We start from the raw sequence: 16,469 nt of genomic DNA, 5'->3' as shown, positions 1-16,469 counted from the left end.
CTACCTCTCTCCTCCTTTTAGGCGCTCCTGAAAACCAACCTTTTTTGGTCATCAACCCTAATATCTCCTTATGTTTGATAACGCTCCTATCAAGTGCCTTGAGGCATGTCACTATGCTAAAGGCACTATATAAATGCAAGTTATAGGGGGGAAAAAAGTAAAGCTAAAATTAAACTGAGAAAGTGTGAAAAAAAAGGCTGCCTTGTGTGTTCTGAACATCTGTGCATAGCGTGGAGCAACGTTGGGGTCTCATTGGCCTTTGGCTTCACTTGGTTACTATGAGCCCACGTTTGGGATTTGAATGCTCTGTGGTGTCACATGGTTACTTTGGGGACTGATCGGCAATGTTATGGCTCAATGCAACACTACAGAGACAAGACTTGTAATAATGTAGATTAGCCTGAGCCATGGACCAGAAGGGAGCAGGTTTCCTGCATGTTATCCCACATGACAGATTCTTGAGGCAATGTGTCAAAGGAGAAGAAATCTGTGAGGTCACTGGTCTACCAGTTACAACACCAGAAGGAAAACTGTCTGTTTTCCATGCGTTTAGCACAAAGACACCTCAAAGGGTATAGATAGGACCGGACAAATAAAGAGTGAAAAAAAGAACAGAAAAACGTCTATGCAGCCAACCTTCAGCATCAGAAAACACTTCCTGAAAAATACGAGGTTTCCATAGAAACGAGCAGGAGAGATTTTGGCTTTAGCTTTACATTAAACAACGGAGGAGAATTCAGCACTTTAAAGAGATAAGTATTACACTTTCAATTGATATATTTTTCTCCCAGACCATCTTTTAATTATTTCAAAAGCAGTACTTTAGGGTCACTAGGGTTAGGACTGTATCAAACAAAAGGAATCCACAGTCAGACTGACTGCCCCCTGGTGTTGGAAGATAGGGGTGTTGTTATGTTTAAGAAGTTTGGGAACAAGTATCGGGTATTGGAGCAGGAAGGGAGAGAAGACATGATCAATATTAACAACAATGGTGGGGCCATGTCGTCTAGCCCCTCACATGCCAACACCCTCAGTTACTGTACCTATCAAGACAAGGAGGTTATCTCTAGCCAGCTGTTTGCAGCCAGATGTTCTCAAATTATTTGGGGCTTTGATGGAGTAAATAAGGAGAAACTTTCCACTGGTAGGAGAGTCAGTAACCAGAGAGAACAGATTCAAGATAATCAGCAAATGATCGAGAGGAGAAATGAGGAGAATCTTTTTTACTCATTGTTGTTGTCTGGACTTCGCTGCCTGAAAGGGCAGTGGAAGCAGATTCAATAGGAACGTTCAAAAGGGAATTGGATAAATACTTGAAAAGGGAAGATTTGCAGGGCTATGGGGAGAGAGCAGGGGATTGGGATGAATTGAATAGCTCCTTCAAAGAGCCAGCGCTGGCGTGATGGGCTGAGTGGCCTCCATTTTGGCTGAAGGCTTCTATACTGTAGAACCCAGAGATTACTCAGTGACCTGTGTGCCTGGAAGGAGCGGATAGACCTAATTGGCAGTGAACTGTAAAGGAATGGAGGGGAATCTAACAAGTTTTACCAAGTACAAGCTGTCATTCCAACACCTTGCATTTCCATAATACTAGAGTATCTCAGAGTCCTTTACAAGAGGGCAAGCAAGTGGCAGGAGAACTTAAGTGGGGGACAGAAAGACTGAAGTTCTTGAAGAAAGGTAACGAGGAGTGGCCCAATGATTGAAAAATTGACCACTGCTCCTCGAGTGAAAAATGAACTTTGATCTAGAATGGGAGGAGTGTAACATCTTTTTAAAAAATCATTCATGGGATCTGGCTATCGCTGGTGTGTGAGTTAGGGGGCGGGCAGCAGGGTTTTAGACATCCTGAAGTTTATGGAGGCTGGAAATTGGGAGACCAGCCAGGAAAGCATTGGAATAATCGAGTGTAGAGGCGGCAGAGGCATGGATGAGGGTTTCAGCAGCGGATGAGCTGAGGCAGGGGCGGAGACGGACAATATTACAGAGATGGAAATAGGCCCTCTTAGCGATGGAGAGGATATGGGGTGGGAAGCTCGTCTTGGAGTCAAATAGGATGCTGAGATTGTGAACAAGTCTGGTTCAGCCTCAGACAGTGCAGGGCGGAAGACCTCAGCTAACTCAGAGACTGGGTTCCCCTGGGTCGGGAAGGCTCAGTAGAGCAGTGCACACTGTCGCTATGGGTGTTAGGTACAACTGAGGAGTGACACTGTTCTCTTTCCTCACCAGGCTCTGCAATACCTGACCTCTCGATCCTTCTCTACAACAATCAGAAACCAGCTAAAAAACAAAGTGCTGGAGAATCAGAAGATCTTTCAGGTACCAGTGACGTGAATGAATATTTTTAATCAATAGGGAATTTGCAGGAAAAAATAATAATTCCTGTCATAAGGGCCCTGTTAATGTTGTGATTTATGGTCCTGACATGCCATTCAAAATGGAGGCCCAGAAAGGGGCCAATGAATTGGCGGAAGTTATTTCTAGAGGTTTAAATTTTAATGCTTTTTCTTACTTTTCCTGTCTTTTCTCTCTCTCTTTGTTCACTCTCTTTCCCTGTCTTTATGTGTAAAGGAGGTTTGACCTATGACAGAAATAGTGTCTGTTTTGATGGTGGTTAACATGGCATCTGTGGGATATGTGAATTCTCCCAGATGGTCCCGCTTGAGTCTGCTGACCTCCGAACACCTCGGGCTCCAGTGAAGTCATTGAGGTGACTGTGAATGTGATGCCAGACAGAGAGTCAGCAACATCACAGGAGCCTGTGGGCAGCTTTGCTCCATCCTGCTGTTGGTCAATGAGGTGCAGGCTGCTGCTTTCTGAAAGGAGAGGGGCTGCGTTGGTGGGGGCCTGGACAAGTCAGTGGAGCTGCCAGCCTTATGGTCCAGACATAGTGTGCTGCTCACTGCACAACTAAACCACCCACAGTGCAATGACCTGAAGCAGCAGCAAGAGTCCTTGGAGCAGGGCACGAGGAAGGGGATGAGGAACTGGGAAACTGGCCTATTCTGAGATGCAGGACCATTTGGCTAACAAAACATTATTCTGAAAAAAAATCTGACACTTACTTCTGACACCATCATTGAAACTTACAACGCAGAAGGAGGCCATTCGGCCCATCATTCCTGTGCTAGCTTCCTTGCTTTTTCTCCATAGAAGTGCATTTTTTCCTTCTCAAATACTTATCCAATTCCCTTTTAAAACTTACTATTGAATCTGCTTCCACCGCCCTGTCAGACAGCACATTCCAGATCACTACAACTTGCTGTGTAAAAAAAAAAACCTCATCTCCTCTTGATTCTTGTGCCAATTATCTTAAATCTGTTACCTCTGGTTACTCTCCTGACACTGGAAACAGTGTCTCTTTATTTACTATGTGAAAACCCTTCATCATTGTCAACACCTCTATTAAATCTCCCTTTAACCTTCTCTGCTCTAAGGAGAACAATCCCAGCTACTTTAGCCTCTCCATATAGCTGAAGCCCCTCATCCCTGCTACCCTGGCTGCCTTTATGATGCTTATCAATGGCGCAGTCTCCGTTAACTAACCTGCTGCTTTATCTCAGTTCTCTCCTTTGGGTGTGAGGCAATAAGGTGCCTGTCCGCTGAGCGTCACTCAGAGGATCCGAAGATCAAGTTGGCTCTCAAGCTTGTTTTACCTGGGTTCTGAGATGCTGCTTGAGGCTGCTGCCACTGTACCTGTACAGGGTCAGTCCCAATCTTAGCTGCTGCCAGGCTCGGGTGATGTCATTGGTTGAGAATGTGTTGCTGCACAGAGAGATAGCCGCCTCGCTCATTATTAATGTTGGGCTCCCAACCTCCATGTTGATGGGCATGGTGATCAAGGTGCCTGCACATAACCTGCAGCAACATCGCTGCCGGAGGGAAGTGCCTCAGGCTGCATGGAAGTTGGCAGGTACAGGTTGGCAGGCAGAACAGGAAGGAGAGCAGGTCCCCTTGTTTGATGTGGGAAGTAATAGATATTGTCCTCAAGGAAAAGAAAACCTGCATTTCTATAGCGTCTTTCACAACCTCAGGACATCCCCAAGAGCATCACAGCCAATGGAGTGCTCTATTGAAGTGCAGTCACTGGTTTGCTATAGGAAACAAGAAGCCAATTTACACGCAGTAAGATCCCACAAAAATCAATGCAGTAATCTGTTTTAGTGATGATGGTTGAGGGCTAAATGTTGGCCCAGGCCAGCATTTATTGCCCATCCCTAATTGCCCTGGAGAAGGTGGTGGTGAGCTGCCTTCTTGAACCGCTGCAGTCCATGTGGGGTAGGTACACCCACAGTGATGTTAGGAAGGGAGTTCCAGGAATTTGACCCAGCGACAGTGAAGTAATAGTGATATTACGACCTGGTGAGAAAGGGGTCTAGGGGTTCCCTCTCAGCCTTTGCCTGGTTTGACCGTAACAGAGTTTAATTTTTAAAACAGTGTTTTTAGCTCCTCCTTCAGCGAAACCGTGTTTACTGCTCTCCAATTGTAAGGCAAAGAAATCAACCAGACAGGCTTTTTTTAGATTTAAGCAAGAAAGGTGTAAGTTTATTAACCTTAAAACTCTAATTCGGTTAAGACTACTACGAATACACGAGACGACCACGCTAGCATGTATACGTGATAAACACACATGCAGATAGAGACAGAAAAGGGGTAAAATTAAAGGGGAAAAGTTTGAAGCAATAGCTGGGGTTCATTTACTGTACTTTGAGTTCGATGTAGATTGCAGTTAATTCTTGCCGTTTCGTTGGGGCCCAGTGCACGCTTTCAAACTTGTTTTGATGTAGGAGTCTCCTCTCTTGAGATTTAAGTGGTGTCAGTGGATCTGAAAATTTGTGAGAGAAAGAGAGAGAGCCAGGGAGAGAGACCTTCCTTCTCTCTTGTCTTCAAAGCAGTCTCTGCCTTCAAACTGTCCTGTAAGCACAATTCAACAAACCTGGGCCAGCAGGTTAGTCACGTGACTAGGTTTTTTTTAACAAACTCTCCTGCATTTTTGTGGATTCCTTTCAACTTAGCAGACACCTGCAGAGGGGGTGGGGGAATGGAATACTGGCTTGTCCCACCTCCAATGTCTGGTAATCAAAATCCATTTGGGTTAATTGGATCAGGGAAAAGTTCCATTGTCTTTTCCTAGGCAACTGTCTCTTAGAATGCAAATTTTTCCAGCTACTGCTGATGTCTTTAAACAATTCATCTCTTCAGTCCAGCAACAATTTAAAATTAATGTTTTATATGATGAAATTAATGAGCCTCATTCGTGGCAGGTGGGATCTTCATGATATCTCCACACCCAGCGGAATGAAATGCAATTTTTAGAAGAGCATTTCATTAAAAGGGACTAGAAAATTGTTATCGCCTGTCTTTGCTGCTTTAAACAGCCCTTTTTGGCGTCCCAATAAACATATGATTTTTTGGAGAAGTTTTTTTTCAATTTGCATATTTCCATGACTGCCTAGGGTGTCTTTGTTCCTGTTGAGGTCTGCAGGGGGAGGGTTATATTTAATTAGCCCTAGGTTGGAGTTCTGCTCAGGGCATCGGCAGTGGGTGGATCCACTCTGACCTCCCTTCCAGTGCTTTGATGAGTCATGCAAGGGCTTTTCACCTTAGGGGATGGTTGGTTCCCTTTTCTCCTGACTGTGAGGGAGGATTCTTTGCTAATCTTCCCTTTGCCCTCTGGGACACTCCTGCTTTTAGGTATTTGTCCAGATTCTACTGTACTCACCTGCGGCATTTCGACTAGGTGAGGCATCACCCTCATGGTTTCCCTGCCCTCTTGAGGACTTTCTTTGTCTCTGCAGATTCCTGTAAATGGTGTTAGCAACTCTGGTGAGGTGCTTCTGGTGTCTGCATTTACATAGGAGGGTGTGGGGTCTAACTTTTCAAACATTTTGGGGCTGACTGACCGGACAGTAGGGGTTTCCATTTGGAATTCCTCCCGGACTTCCTTTAACCTGCCCTCTTTGTCCCTGTTTCCCCTTTCCTTTCTAACCCGTTGCCAGCCTTGTACCTGCCAGTCCCCTTTTGTTCACGGCAGGGGTCCCTTACACTTCACCAGCCCTCTGCTGGCGGATCCTCCAAACACCAGTACAGGACTTAGTGGTGCAGATTCCATTGTAGGTTGGGGTTTCCCCTCGACCTGGCACATGTGGCAACTCCTGCAGTACTCCACCACACCTTTGCGGAGTTTTGGCCAGTCAAACTGCTGTCTTATGCAGGCATTGATTTTTCGTACACTGACATGTACAGCCACTGCAATCTCATGAGCCATTCTTAATATTTCTCTCCGGTACCTCGGCGGCACCACTAACTGGTGAACCACTCTCCACTCCATGTCCTCAGGTGTGTGAGGAGAACTCCACTTCCTCATCAGTACCTTATTTTCTAAATAGTAGCAATCAGGGACTCCCTGTACTTCAATTTCAGACTGGGCAGCCTGTGCTAACTCTCTCAATACTGGGTCAGCTCAATGGGCCTCAGCTAGGGGAAATCCATTTAATTCATTCCCTGGGTCTTCTAACTTTCCAAAGAAAGTCTCAGACAGACATACCTCATGGTCATCTGCCTTCAGTGCCAATTCAGTCTCCTTTGAGAGAGCTAGTTTGATCATGGGACCGTCTCCTGCCACTGCCCTGTTTCCCTGACCTCCTGCGGTCTTTCTTTCACGACTGGGGGTGCTATCACCTTCATCCCCACCAGATCATTACCTAGGAGCAGGTTAACCTGTCCACAGGCAAACTAGGGACAATCCCTACGATCACCAGTACCGAAACTAGGTCGCCGTCCAAGTGCACCCGGTGTAAAGGTACTGTCATACACTGTCCTCCAATACCAGCTGCCACCGTTCTGGAGTTTACTGCACTCTCTGGGGGAAAGGTCAGGCCTTTTCCCAGTAAAAAGGATCTTGTGGCCCCTGTGTCCCTGAGGATTACTATGGGCTTGCTTGCCCCACTCGAGGGGTATGGGGTTACTCTCTCTTCAGACACAAAATCCTGATAACTTTCAGGAATCCTATTGAATTTTCCTGCACTTGCAGCAGTTGGTTTTCTGGGTCTCACTGTTACTGCAGTTAAAGCCACAGCTTGCTCAGCTGTGCTTTCCATCAGGGTCCCTTCTCCTTCACTGGGTGGGAGTGCCCTGATTAACCCTACCAGTTTTCCCTTTTGTTTCCAGCAGTCAGCTCCTAGATGACCTGCTTTATTACAATGGAAGCACATAGGTCTCCAGGTCTCACTCCTGTTTACGCACCTTCCTTTTTGGCTGGAGGAGGGCCCTCTGTGTCTCCTGCTTTTCTTCCTCTCCCCGGACTGCTTGGGGTTCTATCAACTTTCCACCCTTTTTCCTTTTTGGATTTTTGGGGGTGACTAGGAAAGGTTTTCCCCTGGGGAACCGACTTATAAATGAGAGCAAATTCATCAGCCAGAACTACGGCTTGCCGGGCTCTATGAACTTTTTGTTCCTCTACATGTGTCTTTATGGAGAAAGGGAGAGAGTTTTTAAATTCCTTGAGCAAAATTACCTCTCTGAGATTTTCATAACTGGGCTGCACTTTAAGAGCCACTGGTCAAAAGGCAGTTGCTTACTTCTCTCAAACTCTAGGTAAGTTTGATCAGCTTGCTTCTTGAGGGTTCTAAACTTTTGGCAATAGGCTTCCGGTACTAACTCATATGTCCCGAGGATAGCATTTTTTTAGTTTATAATTTGATGAGCTCTCATCTGGCAACAGGGAATAAACCTCATGGGCATTTCTTGTTAGCTTGCTTTGTAGCAGGAGAGTCCATCTCTCAGCTGGCTACTTTAACTGCCTTGCAAGTTTTTCAAAAGATACAAAAAATGCTTCCACATCTCCCTCATTGAATTTTGGAATCAATTGGGAAAATTTTAACAATTCTGTACCCAGCCCTGAATTACAATCCTCCATATTGGCCATGCTTTCACTGGGGTTACTCTGTCGCCCCTTATTTAACTCAAGCCACCTCAGCTCTCTCTCTTTGCATTCCTTCTGGAAGGTTTTCTCTTTCTCTGTCTCCTCTCTTTTTCTTCACATTCCTTCTGAAAGGTCCTTTCTTTCTCCCGTCTCTCTGTTTCTCTTGCCTCACATTCCTTCTCAAAGGCTCTTTCTCTTTCTCCTCTCTCTTTCTCTTTCTTCAAATTCAAGTTTCCACTGTTCCAGTTGTATCTTTGCTCGCAACACCCTGTCTGAGTCTGCTTCTAACCCTGTTTCTACAACTTCAGATTCAAGGGAAAAATCGTTGGCCACTGGTCTTAGGAGTTTGGACTTCCTAGCCTTGCCACGTACAGTGATCCCACACTGCTCAGCAATATTTCTCAACTCCTCCATAGACAGTGCTTTTAACTTATCCCAAGTTACTTCACCCTGGTTTGGGGAGTTATTGGCTTCAGTCGCAGATATGTTAGTATTCTAGCACACACCACTGCAAGAAAACCTGTATTGAAATGTTTTCTCTTTTTGATTGGGATCAATTTGGCATCCCACTTCTAATTTCCCGCTTGTCTGTGGGTGGGATCCGGATGCTAGCTCCCAAATTTCAGTTACGACCAGGTGAGAAAGGGGTCTAGGGGTTCCCTCTCAGCCTTTGCCTGGTTTGATCATAACAGAGTTTAATTTTTAAAACACTGTCATTAGTTTCCAGATATCTATCGATTTCTGTCTTGAACATGCTCAATGATTGAGCTTCCACAGCCCTCTGGGGCAGAGAATTCCACAGATTCACTAGCCTCTGAGTAAAGAAATTCCCCCTCATCTCAGTCCTAAATGGCCTGCCCCTTATTCTGAGACTATGACCCTTGTTCTAGTCTCACAAGCCAGGGGGAACATCCTATCCACATCGACCCTGTCACGCCCTGTAAGAATTCTGTAGGTTTCAATGAGATCACCTCTCATTCTTCGAAACTCTAGAGAATACAGACCCAGTTTCCTCAATCTCTCCTCATAAGACAATCACGCCATCGCAGGGATTAGCCTGGTGAACCTCTGTTGCACTCCCTCTATGGGCAAGTATATCCTTCCTTAGATGAGGAGACCAAAACTGTACAAAAAACTCCAGGTCTCACAGCAGAGCTTAGTGGGTAGTCACGGAAAGGGGAAAATAAAGACTTTCATTTCTATAGCGCCTTTCACCACCTCAGAACATCTCAAAGCGCTTTACAGCCAATGAAGTACCTTTGAAGTGTAGTCACTGTCGTAGTGTAGGAAACGTGGCAGCCAATTTTCACACAGAAAGATCCCACAAACAGCAATGTGATAATGACCAGATAATCTGTTCTAGTGATGTTGGTTCTGGGATAAATGTTGGCCAGGATACTGGCCTCTTCTTTAAACAGTGTCACCCAAGAAGGCAGACGGTACTTCGATTTAGTGTCTCATCTGAAAGATAGCACCTCTAACAGTGCAGCACTCCCTCAGTACTGCTGAAGAGTGTCGGTGTGATCTTGTGCCTAGTTTGAGTGGGACTTGAACCTATGAACTACTGACTCAGACTGGAGTGCTACCCATGGAGCTTGGGCTAACATGGGTCAGATTAGTGTAGATACTACTGCTAGATTGGTGCACAGTATAAAGAAGAGGGGGAATTGCAATTACCGACCTTGCCTGTCCTGGTGAGGTCATTGATTTTTTTTTACAACACTGCAGACACATCCTCTGCATGGTGCTGGAGACATTGGGGGGAATTGTAATGTGAGTGAGTGGATGTTCCTGGGATCGGGACTAGGATAACCTTCAGATCTGACCACCCTTCCAGGACTGGATGCCCCTTTGATTGACCCCCCCCCCCCCCCCCTCCACTCCACAGATTCGGGGATTGGATGCTCCCCTCAGGATTATTACAGCAGAGATTACATTTTGGCAGTACTTCATGGCTATAAAGTGCTTTGTGATGTCCCGAGTTTGTGAAAGGCACTGTATAAACGTGAGTCTGTTTTCATTTTAAAACTTAAAATCTACAACAGTGCGCATTTACACTTTAGAACTGTGTGGCGGTGTGACTTTAAGGAAACTGCTGGTGTTTATTGGTGTTCTTTGCTGTCTTGTTGTAGGCAGACAATGGACTTCCTGTCCACCTGAAGGGAGGTACAGTGGATGCTGTTTTCTATCGCATCACCATGGCCATCACAATTGGAGGTGAGGACCAGTGACTGGTAATGTGATACCGCACAAACATGTACCGCCCCTCCCCCCCTCAATCCATTCTCCCTTCTCCATCAGGATAATGGAACATAGGAACAGGAGGAGGCCATTCATTCCCCCCGATCCTGATCCATTCATCTACTCACATTGGTTCCATATCTCTTAATACCCTTACCCAACAAAAATCTATCAGTCTTAGTTTTGAAATCGTCAGTTGACTCCCAGCCTTAACTGTCTTTTTTGGGGGAGTGTGTTTCGGATTTCCACTACCCTCTGTGTGAAGAAGTGCTTCCTGACATCACTCATGAATGGCCTGGCTTGAATTTTAAGGTTATGCCCCCTTGTTCTGGACTCCCCGACCCAGGGAAATAGTTTCTCTCTATCGACCCCATTAACACCTCAATTAGATAATCCCTGAATCTTTAATATTCGAGGGAATACTAGTCTATGCCTGATTTTTGCTCAGCTCCTCCTCATGGAGCCAAAGCAAAAAATACTGCGGATGCGGAAAATCTGAAATAAAAACAAAAAGTGCTGGTAATGCTCAACAGGTCTGTTAGATCTGTGAAGAGAAAAACAGAGTTAACATTTCAGGTCTGTGACTTTTCATCAGAACTGGCAAAGGTTAGAAATGTAACAGGTTTTAAGCAAGTGAAAGGGAGAGGGGTGGGGAAGAGCCAAAGGGAAGGTCTATGAGAAGGTAAAAGACAGGAGAGGTTAAATAACTAAAGAGTTGGTGGTGCAGGGCCAAAGGGAGTGGTAATGGGTCCAGTAAAGAAACAAAAGATGTGTCTAGAGGAGGTGTGAATGGTAGAATGATGAACAATTGCCATCAAAAGCAAAACCAAGAGAAAAATGGGAGCAAAACCCAAATCTGCAACGAAAAAGGAAACAAAATGGGGACAGAGATTATGGTCTGAAATTATTCAGATCAAAGTTGAGTCTGGAAGGCTGTAAAGTGCCTAATCAAAAGATGAGATGCTTTTCCTCAAGTTTGTCTTGAGCTTCATTGGAACACAGCAGTAGGCCGAGGATGGAGAGGTCAGCGTGAAAGAAAGGTGGAGAATTAAAATGAGAGGCTACCGGAAGCTCATGGTTAAGGTTGCAGACTGAGCGGAGGTGTTCCACAAAGCGGTCACCCAGTCTGCATTTGGTCACCCCACTGTTAGAGGAGACCACATTGTCAGCAGCGAATACAGTGTTCTAAATTGAAAGCAGTACAAGTAAATAGCTGTTTCACCTGAAAGGAGAGTTTGGGGCCTTGGATGGTGAGGAGGAGGTAAAAGGGCAGGTGTAAAAGGGCATCTCCTGCGTTGCTTAGAAAGGTGCCTTGGGAAGGGGATGAGGTGTTGGGGTGATTGAGGAATAGACTAGTGTGTCGCTGAGGGAATGATCCCTTTGGAATGCTGAAATGAGAGAGGAGGAAAAATGTCTTTGGTTATGGCATCATGCTGGAGGTGGTACAAATGGCGGAGGATGATCCATTGAATGTGGAGGCTGGTGGGGTGGAAGGAGAGGACAAGGGGAACTCTATAATAGTTCTTGGAGAGAGGGAAGGGGTGAGAACGGATGAGCAGCAGATGGGTTGGACATGGTCGAGGGCTTTGTCAACCACAGTCAGAGAAGACATATCAGATCCGCTGATATGGAAGTTTACATCATCAAAACAGGTGCAACAGAGACAGAGAAACTGGGAGAATGGAATGGAAGTCCTTAATGAACAGAATAATTAATGAGTACTTTGTACTAAGGATGACAATGCTCACAAAATACCAGTAGAAGCAGAGATGGTAGAGGTAATGGATGAGGTGAAAATTGATAGACAGGATGTACTGGAAAAGCTAGTTATGCTTAGAGTGGATAAGTCGTCTGGTCTGGATGGCTTGGATCCCAGGTTGCTAAAGGAAGTGGAAATGGGGATAGTGGAAGGGCTTGCCATCATCTTCCAATCTTTCCTGGATACCAGGGAGGTGCCAGAGGATTGGAAGGTGGCAATTGTGACACTCTTGTTCAAGAAGTGCTGTAAGGACATTCCGAGCAACTACAGGCCAGTCAGTGGATAAGGTTTTAGAAACAATAATCAAAAAATAGAAAAATGTCAACAGGCACTTAAGAAAGGTTTGAGTTAATTAAGGAGACCCAGCACAGACTTGTAAAAGACAGATCGTGTTTGAGTAATCTGATTGAATTTTTTGATGAAGTAACAGAGAAGATTGATTAAGAGAATGCAGTGGATGTTGTCTATATGAATTTTAAGAAAGTGTTTGGCAAAGTGCCACTTAAAAGGCTGGTTAACAAAATTGAGGCTCACGGAATAGGAGGGTCAGTGACAGCTTGGATAGAAAATTGGCTTAAGGACAGAGAACAGTGAGTCGCTGTAAATGGTTGTTTTTCAGACTGGAGGATGGTAGACAGTGGTGTTCCCCAAGGATTAGTGATATGACCACTCCTTTTTTTGATTATATATAAATGACTTGGATATTGGAATACAGAGTAAAATTTCAAAGTTTGCCGATGATGCCAGTTGGCTGCAACATGATATAGATAGGCCAGCAGAATGGGCAGACAAGTGGCAGATGAAATTTAATACACAGAGGTGATGCATTTTGGCAGAAGGGATAGGGAGAGGCAACAGATACTTCATGACACAGTTCCAAAGAACGTGCAGGGACAGAAGGTCCTTGGGGTTCATGAACAAGGATGTTTGAAGGTGGCAGGACATACCAAGAGAGCAGTTACCAAAACATATGGGATCTTGGGCTTCATAAATAGAGGCGTTGAGTACAAAAGCAGGGAAGTTATGCTGAACCTGTATGAAGCTCTGGTTAGGCTGCAACTAGAGTATTGCATCCAGTTCTGGTCATCACAGGTTAGGAAGGATGTGAGGATCCTTGAGAGGGTGCAGAGGAGATTTACCAGAATGGTTCCAGGGATGAGGGATTTTAGTTACTAGGTTAGGTTGGAGAAGCTGGGGTTCTTCTTCGAGGAGCAAAGGAGATTGAGAGAAGATTTGATAGAGGTGTACAAGATTGTGGCAGATTTATATAAGGCAGGCAAAGAAAAGCTGTTCCTATTTTAAGAGAGAAGATTTGCAGGGCTATGAGGAAAAGATAGGGGAGTGGTACTAGCTGAGTTGCTATTGCAGAGAGATGACATGGACACGATGGGCCAAATGGCCTGCTCCTCTGTAACCATTCTATGATTTTATGATTGATTAACTGATGGTACAAAGCGTAGAGGACACAGATTTAAGGTTTTGGGTGAGAGTTACAGTGACGATGTCAGGAAGAACTTTTTTACACAGCCAGTGGTGATGACCTGGAACTCACTGCCTACATGGGTGGTCGAAGCAGAGGTGATGAATGATTTCAAAAGGAAATTGGATAGGCACTTGCAGAGTTATAGGGATAGAGTGGGGATTGGAACTGACTGGATTGCTCTACAGAGAGCTGACATGGACTCAATGGGCTGAGTGACCTCCTCCTGTGCTGTAACGACTCTAGGAATGTTCCAAATATTGCACAGAAAGTCAGGCATAGCTCAGGCCCATCTAGGTACCCAGAGCAACACCTTTTATTTGGAGTTAAAGGAGAAGTTGTTCAATGTGACAACAAGTTCAGCCAGGTGGAGGAGGGTGATGGTGGATGGGGACTGGTTGGGCCTCTGTTCAAGGAAGAAGTGGAGAGCCCTCAAACCATTATGGTGGGGGTTGGAAGTGTAGAGAGATTGGACTCCCATGGTGAAGAGGAGATGGTTAGGGCCAGGAAATTGGAAACTATTAAAATGATGGAGGACATCAGAAGAGTTGTGGATGTAAGTGGAAATAGACTGAATAAGGGCGGGGGAAAATAGAGTCAAGATAGGAAGAAATGAGTTCAGTGGGCAGGAACAGGCTGAAACGATAGGTCTACCAGGGCAGTCCTGTTTGTGGATCTTGGGAAGAGAAGTAGGCAATTCGGGGTTGGGGGAATATGAGGCTGGAGGCCATGGAGGGAAGATCTCCAGAGGAGATGAGGTCAGTGACAGACCTGGAGACGATGGCTTCATGTTCGGTGGTGGGGTCATGATCCAGGGGGACGTCGGAAGAAATGTCGTAGAGTTGGCATTCGGCCTGTGCAAGGTAGAACTTCTTGAAGGTGGGCATTTCTGGAAGAGAGATGGCAGTGAATTAAACAGTAATACAAAAGCAAAATACTGTGGATGCTGGAAATCTGTCTGCTCATAGAACCCTGGCTGAGATAGGGAACTCAGTGCCATGGGCTTGAATCCTATAGCCCACTCTATGCACTGCTATGTTGAATTCAGAGTTAATACTTAACAAACCCATCTCCTTTGATGGCTTGGTGAGCAGCTTCACCACTTGAGGAGGAACTAAAGCCACAACTGAAAGCGTCAGGTTCACTTCCCAGTCAGTGCCGAACTGCCTTCACCCAGGTCAGCAGCTGGGATGTGAGGGAGGGGAGAAACTGGACCAGGGTTCCTGATCCCGATGGTCATTTGGTGCCTCTGTTGAGTGCTGCACCTGTCTAGACACCAGGTGAGAACAGGTGTCAGATAAGGTATGTTGCTCCCCACATTCAATAGGCTGACGACACTCTGGTTGTATTCCCATTTCAGTATAAGATCTGTGAAATCCCAGGAGAAAGGATGGAAACACTTACATAGAGACAGTGACAGATAGGCGGAGACCCTCTGGTCCATCCAGCTTGTCCCACAAAACTGTGACGCCCTGAGCATATGTAGAGTCTCCAATCCAACCGAAGCCATGGAGTCTCCTGGGAGAGGCAAGAAACCGGCAACAAAAACTTGCATTTATATAGCGCCTTTAGCACAGTACAAACATCCCAAGGCACTTCACAGGAGCGTCACAAAAAAGAGACTTGACGCCGAGATATTAGGATTGGTGATAAAAAGCTATCAAACAGATAGGTTTTAAGGAGCGTCTTAAGGAGAGAGAGTTAGAGAGGCAGATTTAGAGATGGTATTCCAGAGCTTAGCACCCAGGCAGCTGAAGACAGGGAAAACAGTCTGATTCAGTCTCAGACGCTGGTCAGGGAGAGGGACGGAGGTGGGAGCAAGGGAACAGAGTTTGTGGCGGGGACCAAAGCCATTGGCTTTGATCTAGACAATATGTAATTGGAGGAAATTTCTGCGTATAAACCAGGGAAAAATCCAAGCCAATGAGGAAAAACATCCTCTCTGACTCCCTTAGGGAATCAAAACTAGTCTAGGAGATGACTCTGGCCATAATTGATACCATATTTTAATTGAGGTCCCGTCGCCCACGTTATCTCATTTCTTACATTTGTGTCATTGCCCCAGTGTTTGTTGGATCTGCTGCTGACATTACGGCAGAGGATTGGAAGACTCTTCAAGGAAATGAATACCATCACCGTTTAGACCAGTGATTGGGTAACATTCTGAGATAGGGTTCAGTACCTCAGTGATGGTCACCACCTTTGGGAGACAAAGAGAGGCCGATCAGAATTTTAGGAAAAGTGAGATTGGTTAGATTGTCCTTTCAACATTAGGATTTCTCCATTAATGATTGTGAGTAGAGTGCACAAATAGTTGTGGTGTGGTCAGTCATGATTGTGTGAGCTTTGCCGTAATGGTTGTGCCCTGTTGGCAATCATGATTATCCTCCTTTTCCAGGTGTAGTTGTACTCTACTGTAAATATTGTGCATCACGTTCACCAATGGTATTACATGATTTTCGCTCGTAGTTGTCTTCTCTCCTCACTCGTACTTTCTCACTCTTTCTCCAGGTACCTTCTTCTCCATCTACAATTTATTCCAGGCTGCTTTGCCCAGAACAAAGAAATGAGGGAGAATGGGGAGCTCAGCAGGGCTGCCTGAGCATTTCCTTTGACCATTTTCCGATTTTCAAAGCTGAATTACAACTCGGCTGAAATGCAGAAAACCAAACAGTATTACTGCGTGCCAAAGATGTCCCGCACTGACTGGGACCCGGTTATTTCCCTCTCCTGTTCCCATTTGTACTCACGGTCTCCATTAAAATGTTTTGGAAGCAACAGGGTGAGCGCCTTTGTGTTTACTGGGCTTTGGAGAGACATGTCCTTCTGGTGTCAGTCTGTGAGTGATGGTTGCTTGAGTGCATTTTCTGCACCCAAGCTGGATTAAGCTGAGGCCACAGGGGTTACTTTCACCTGCCTAGAAGCAGTAGTATCAGGAGGCCGAGGTGTGACGCAGGATTTGGAGCTGAATCACGCAGATCCTGTGATCCTGATAGCACCATCTGTCGCTATCGAGCTCATGGACTGGATTTTATTCTCCCTTAGACGTCAGGTTCTGTGGCTGG

The 16,469-nt window shown here is 45.5% G+C and overlaps 1 protein-coding gene across 2 annotated transcripts in view; it reads left to right on the top strand.

The window, feature by feature from the left end:
• cox7a1 (cytochrome c oxidase subunit 7A1) overlaps window positions 1-16,182 on the top strand; it is a 36,234-nt gene extending 20,052 nt beyond the window's left edge. Inside the window, exons 2-4 of one of the 2 annotated variants that reach the window (XM_068019310.1) lie at window positions 2,230-2,319; window positions 10,057-10,141; window positions 15,916-16,182. In XM_068019310.1, the coding sequence (XP_067875411.1) occupies window positions 2,230-2,319; window positions 10,057-10,141; window positions 15,916-15,974 (234 nt within the window). In that variant the 3' untranslated portion in view covers window positions 15,975-16,182. The remainder of the gene's footprint in view (window positions 1-2,229; window positions 2,320-10,056; window positions 10,142-15,915) is intronic. The other variant, XM_068019311.1, reaches the window with a different exon arrangement.
• The last annotated feature ends 287 nt before the right edge of the window (window positions 16,183-16,469 follow it).

The sequence above is a fragment of the Heterodontus francisci genome, chromosome 40, assembly GCF_036365525.1.
Source record: "Heterodontus francisci isolate sHetFra1 chromosome 40, sHetFra1.hap1, whole genome shotgun sequence".
Lineage (NCBI taxonomy): Eukaryota > Metazoa > Chordata > Chondrichthyes > Heterodontiformes > Heterodontidae > Heterodontus > Heterodontus francisci.
The sequence above is the reverse complement of the archived record's forward strand: the minus strand, read 5'-3'. Positions and strand labels throughout refer to the sequence as shown.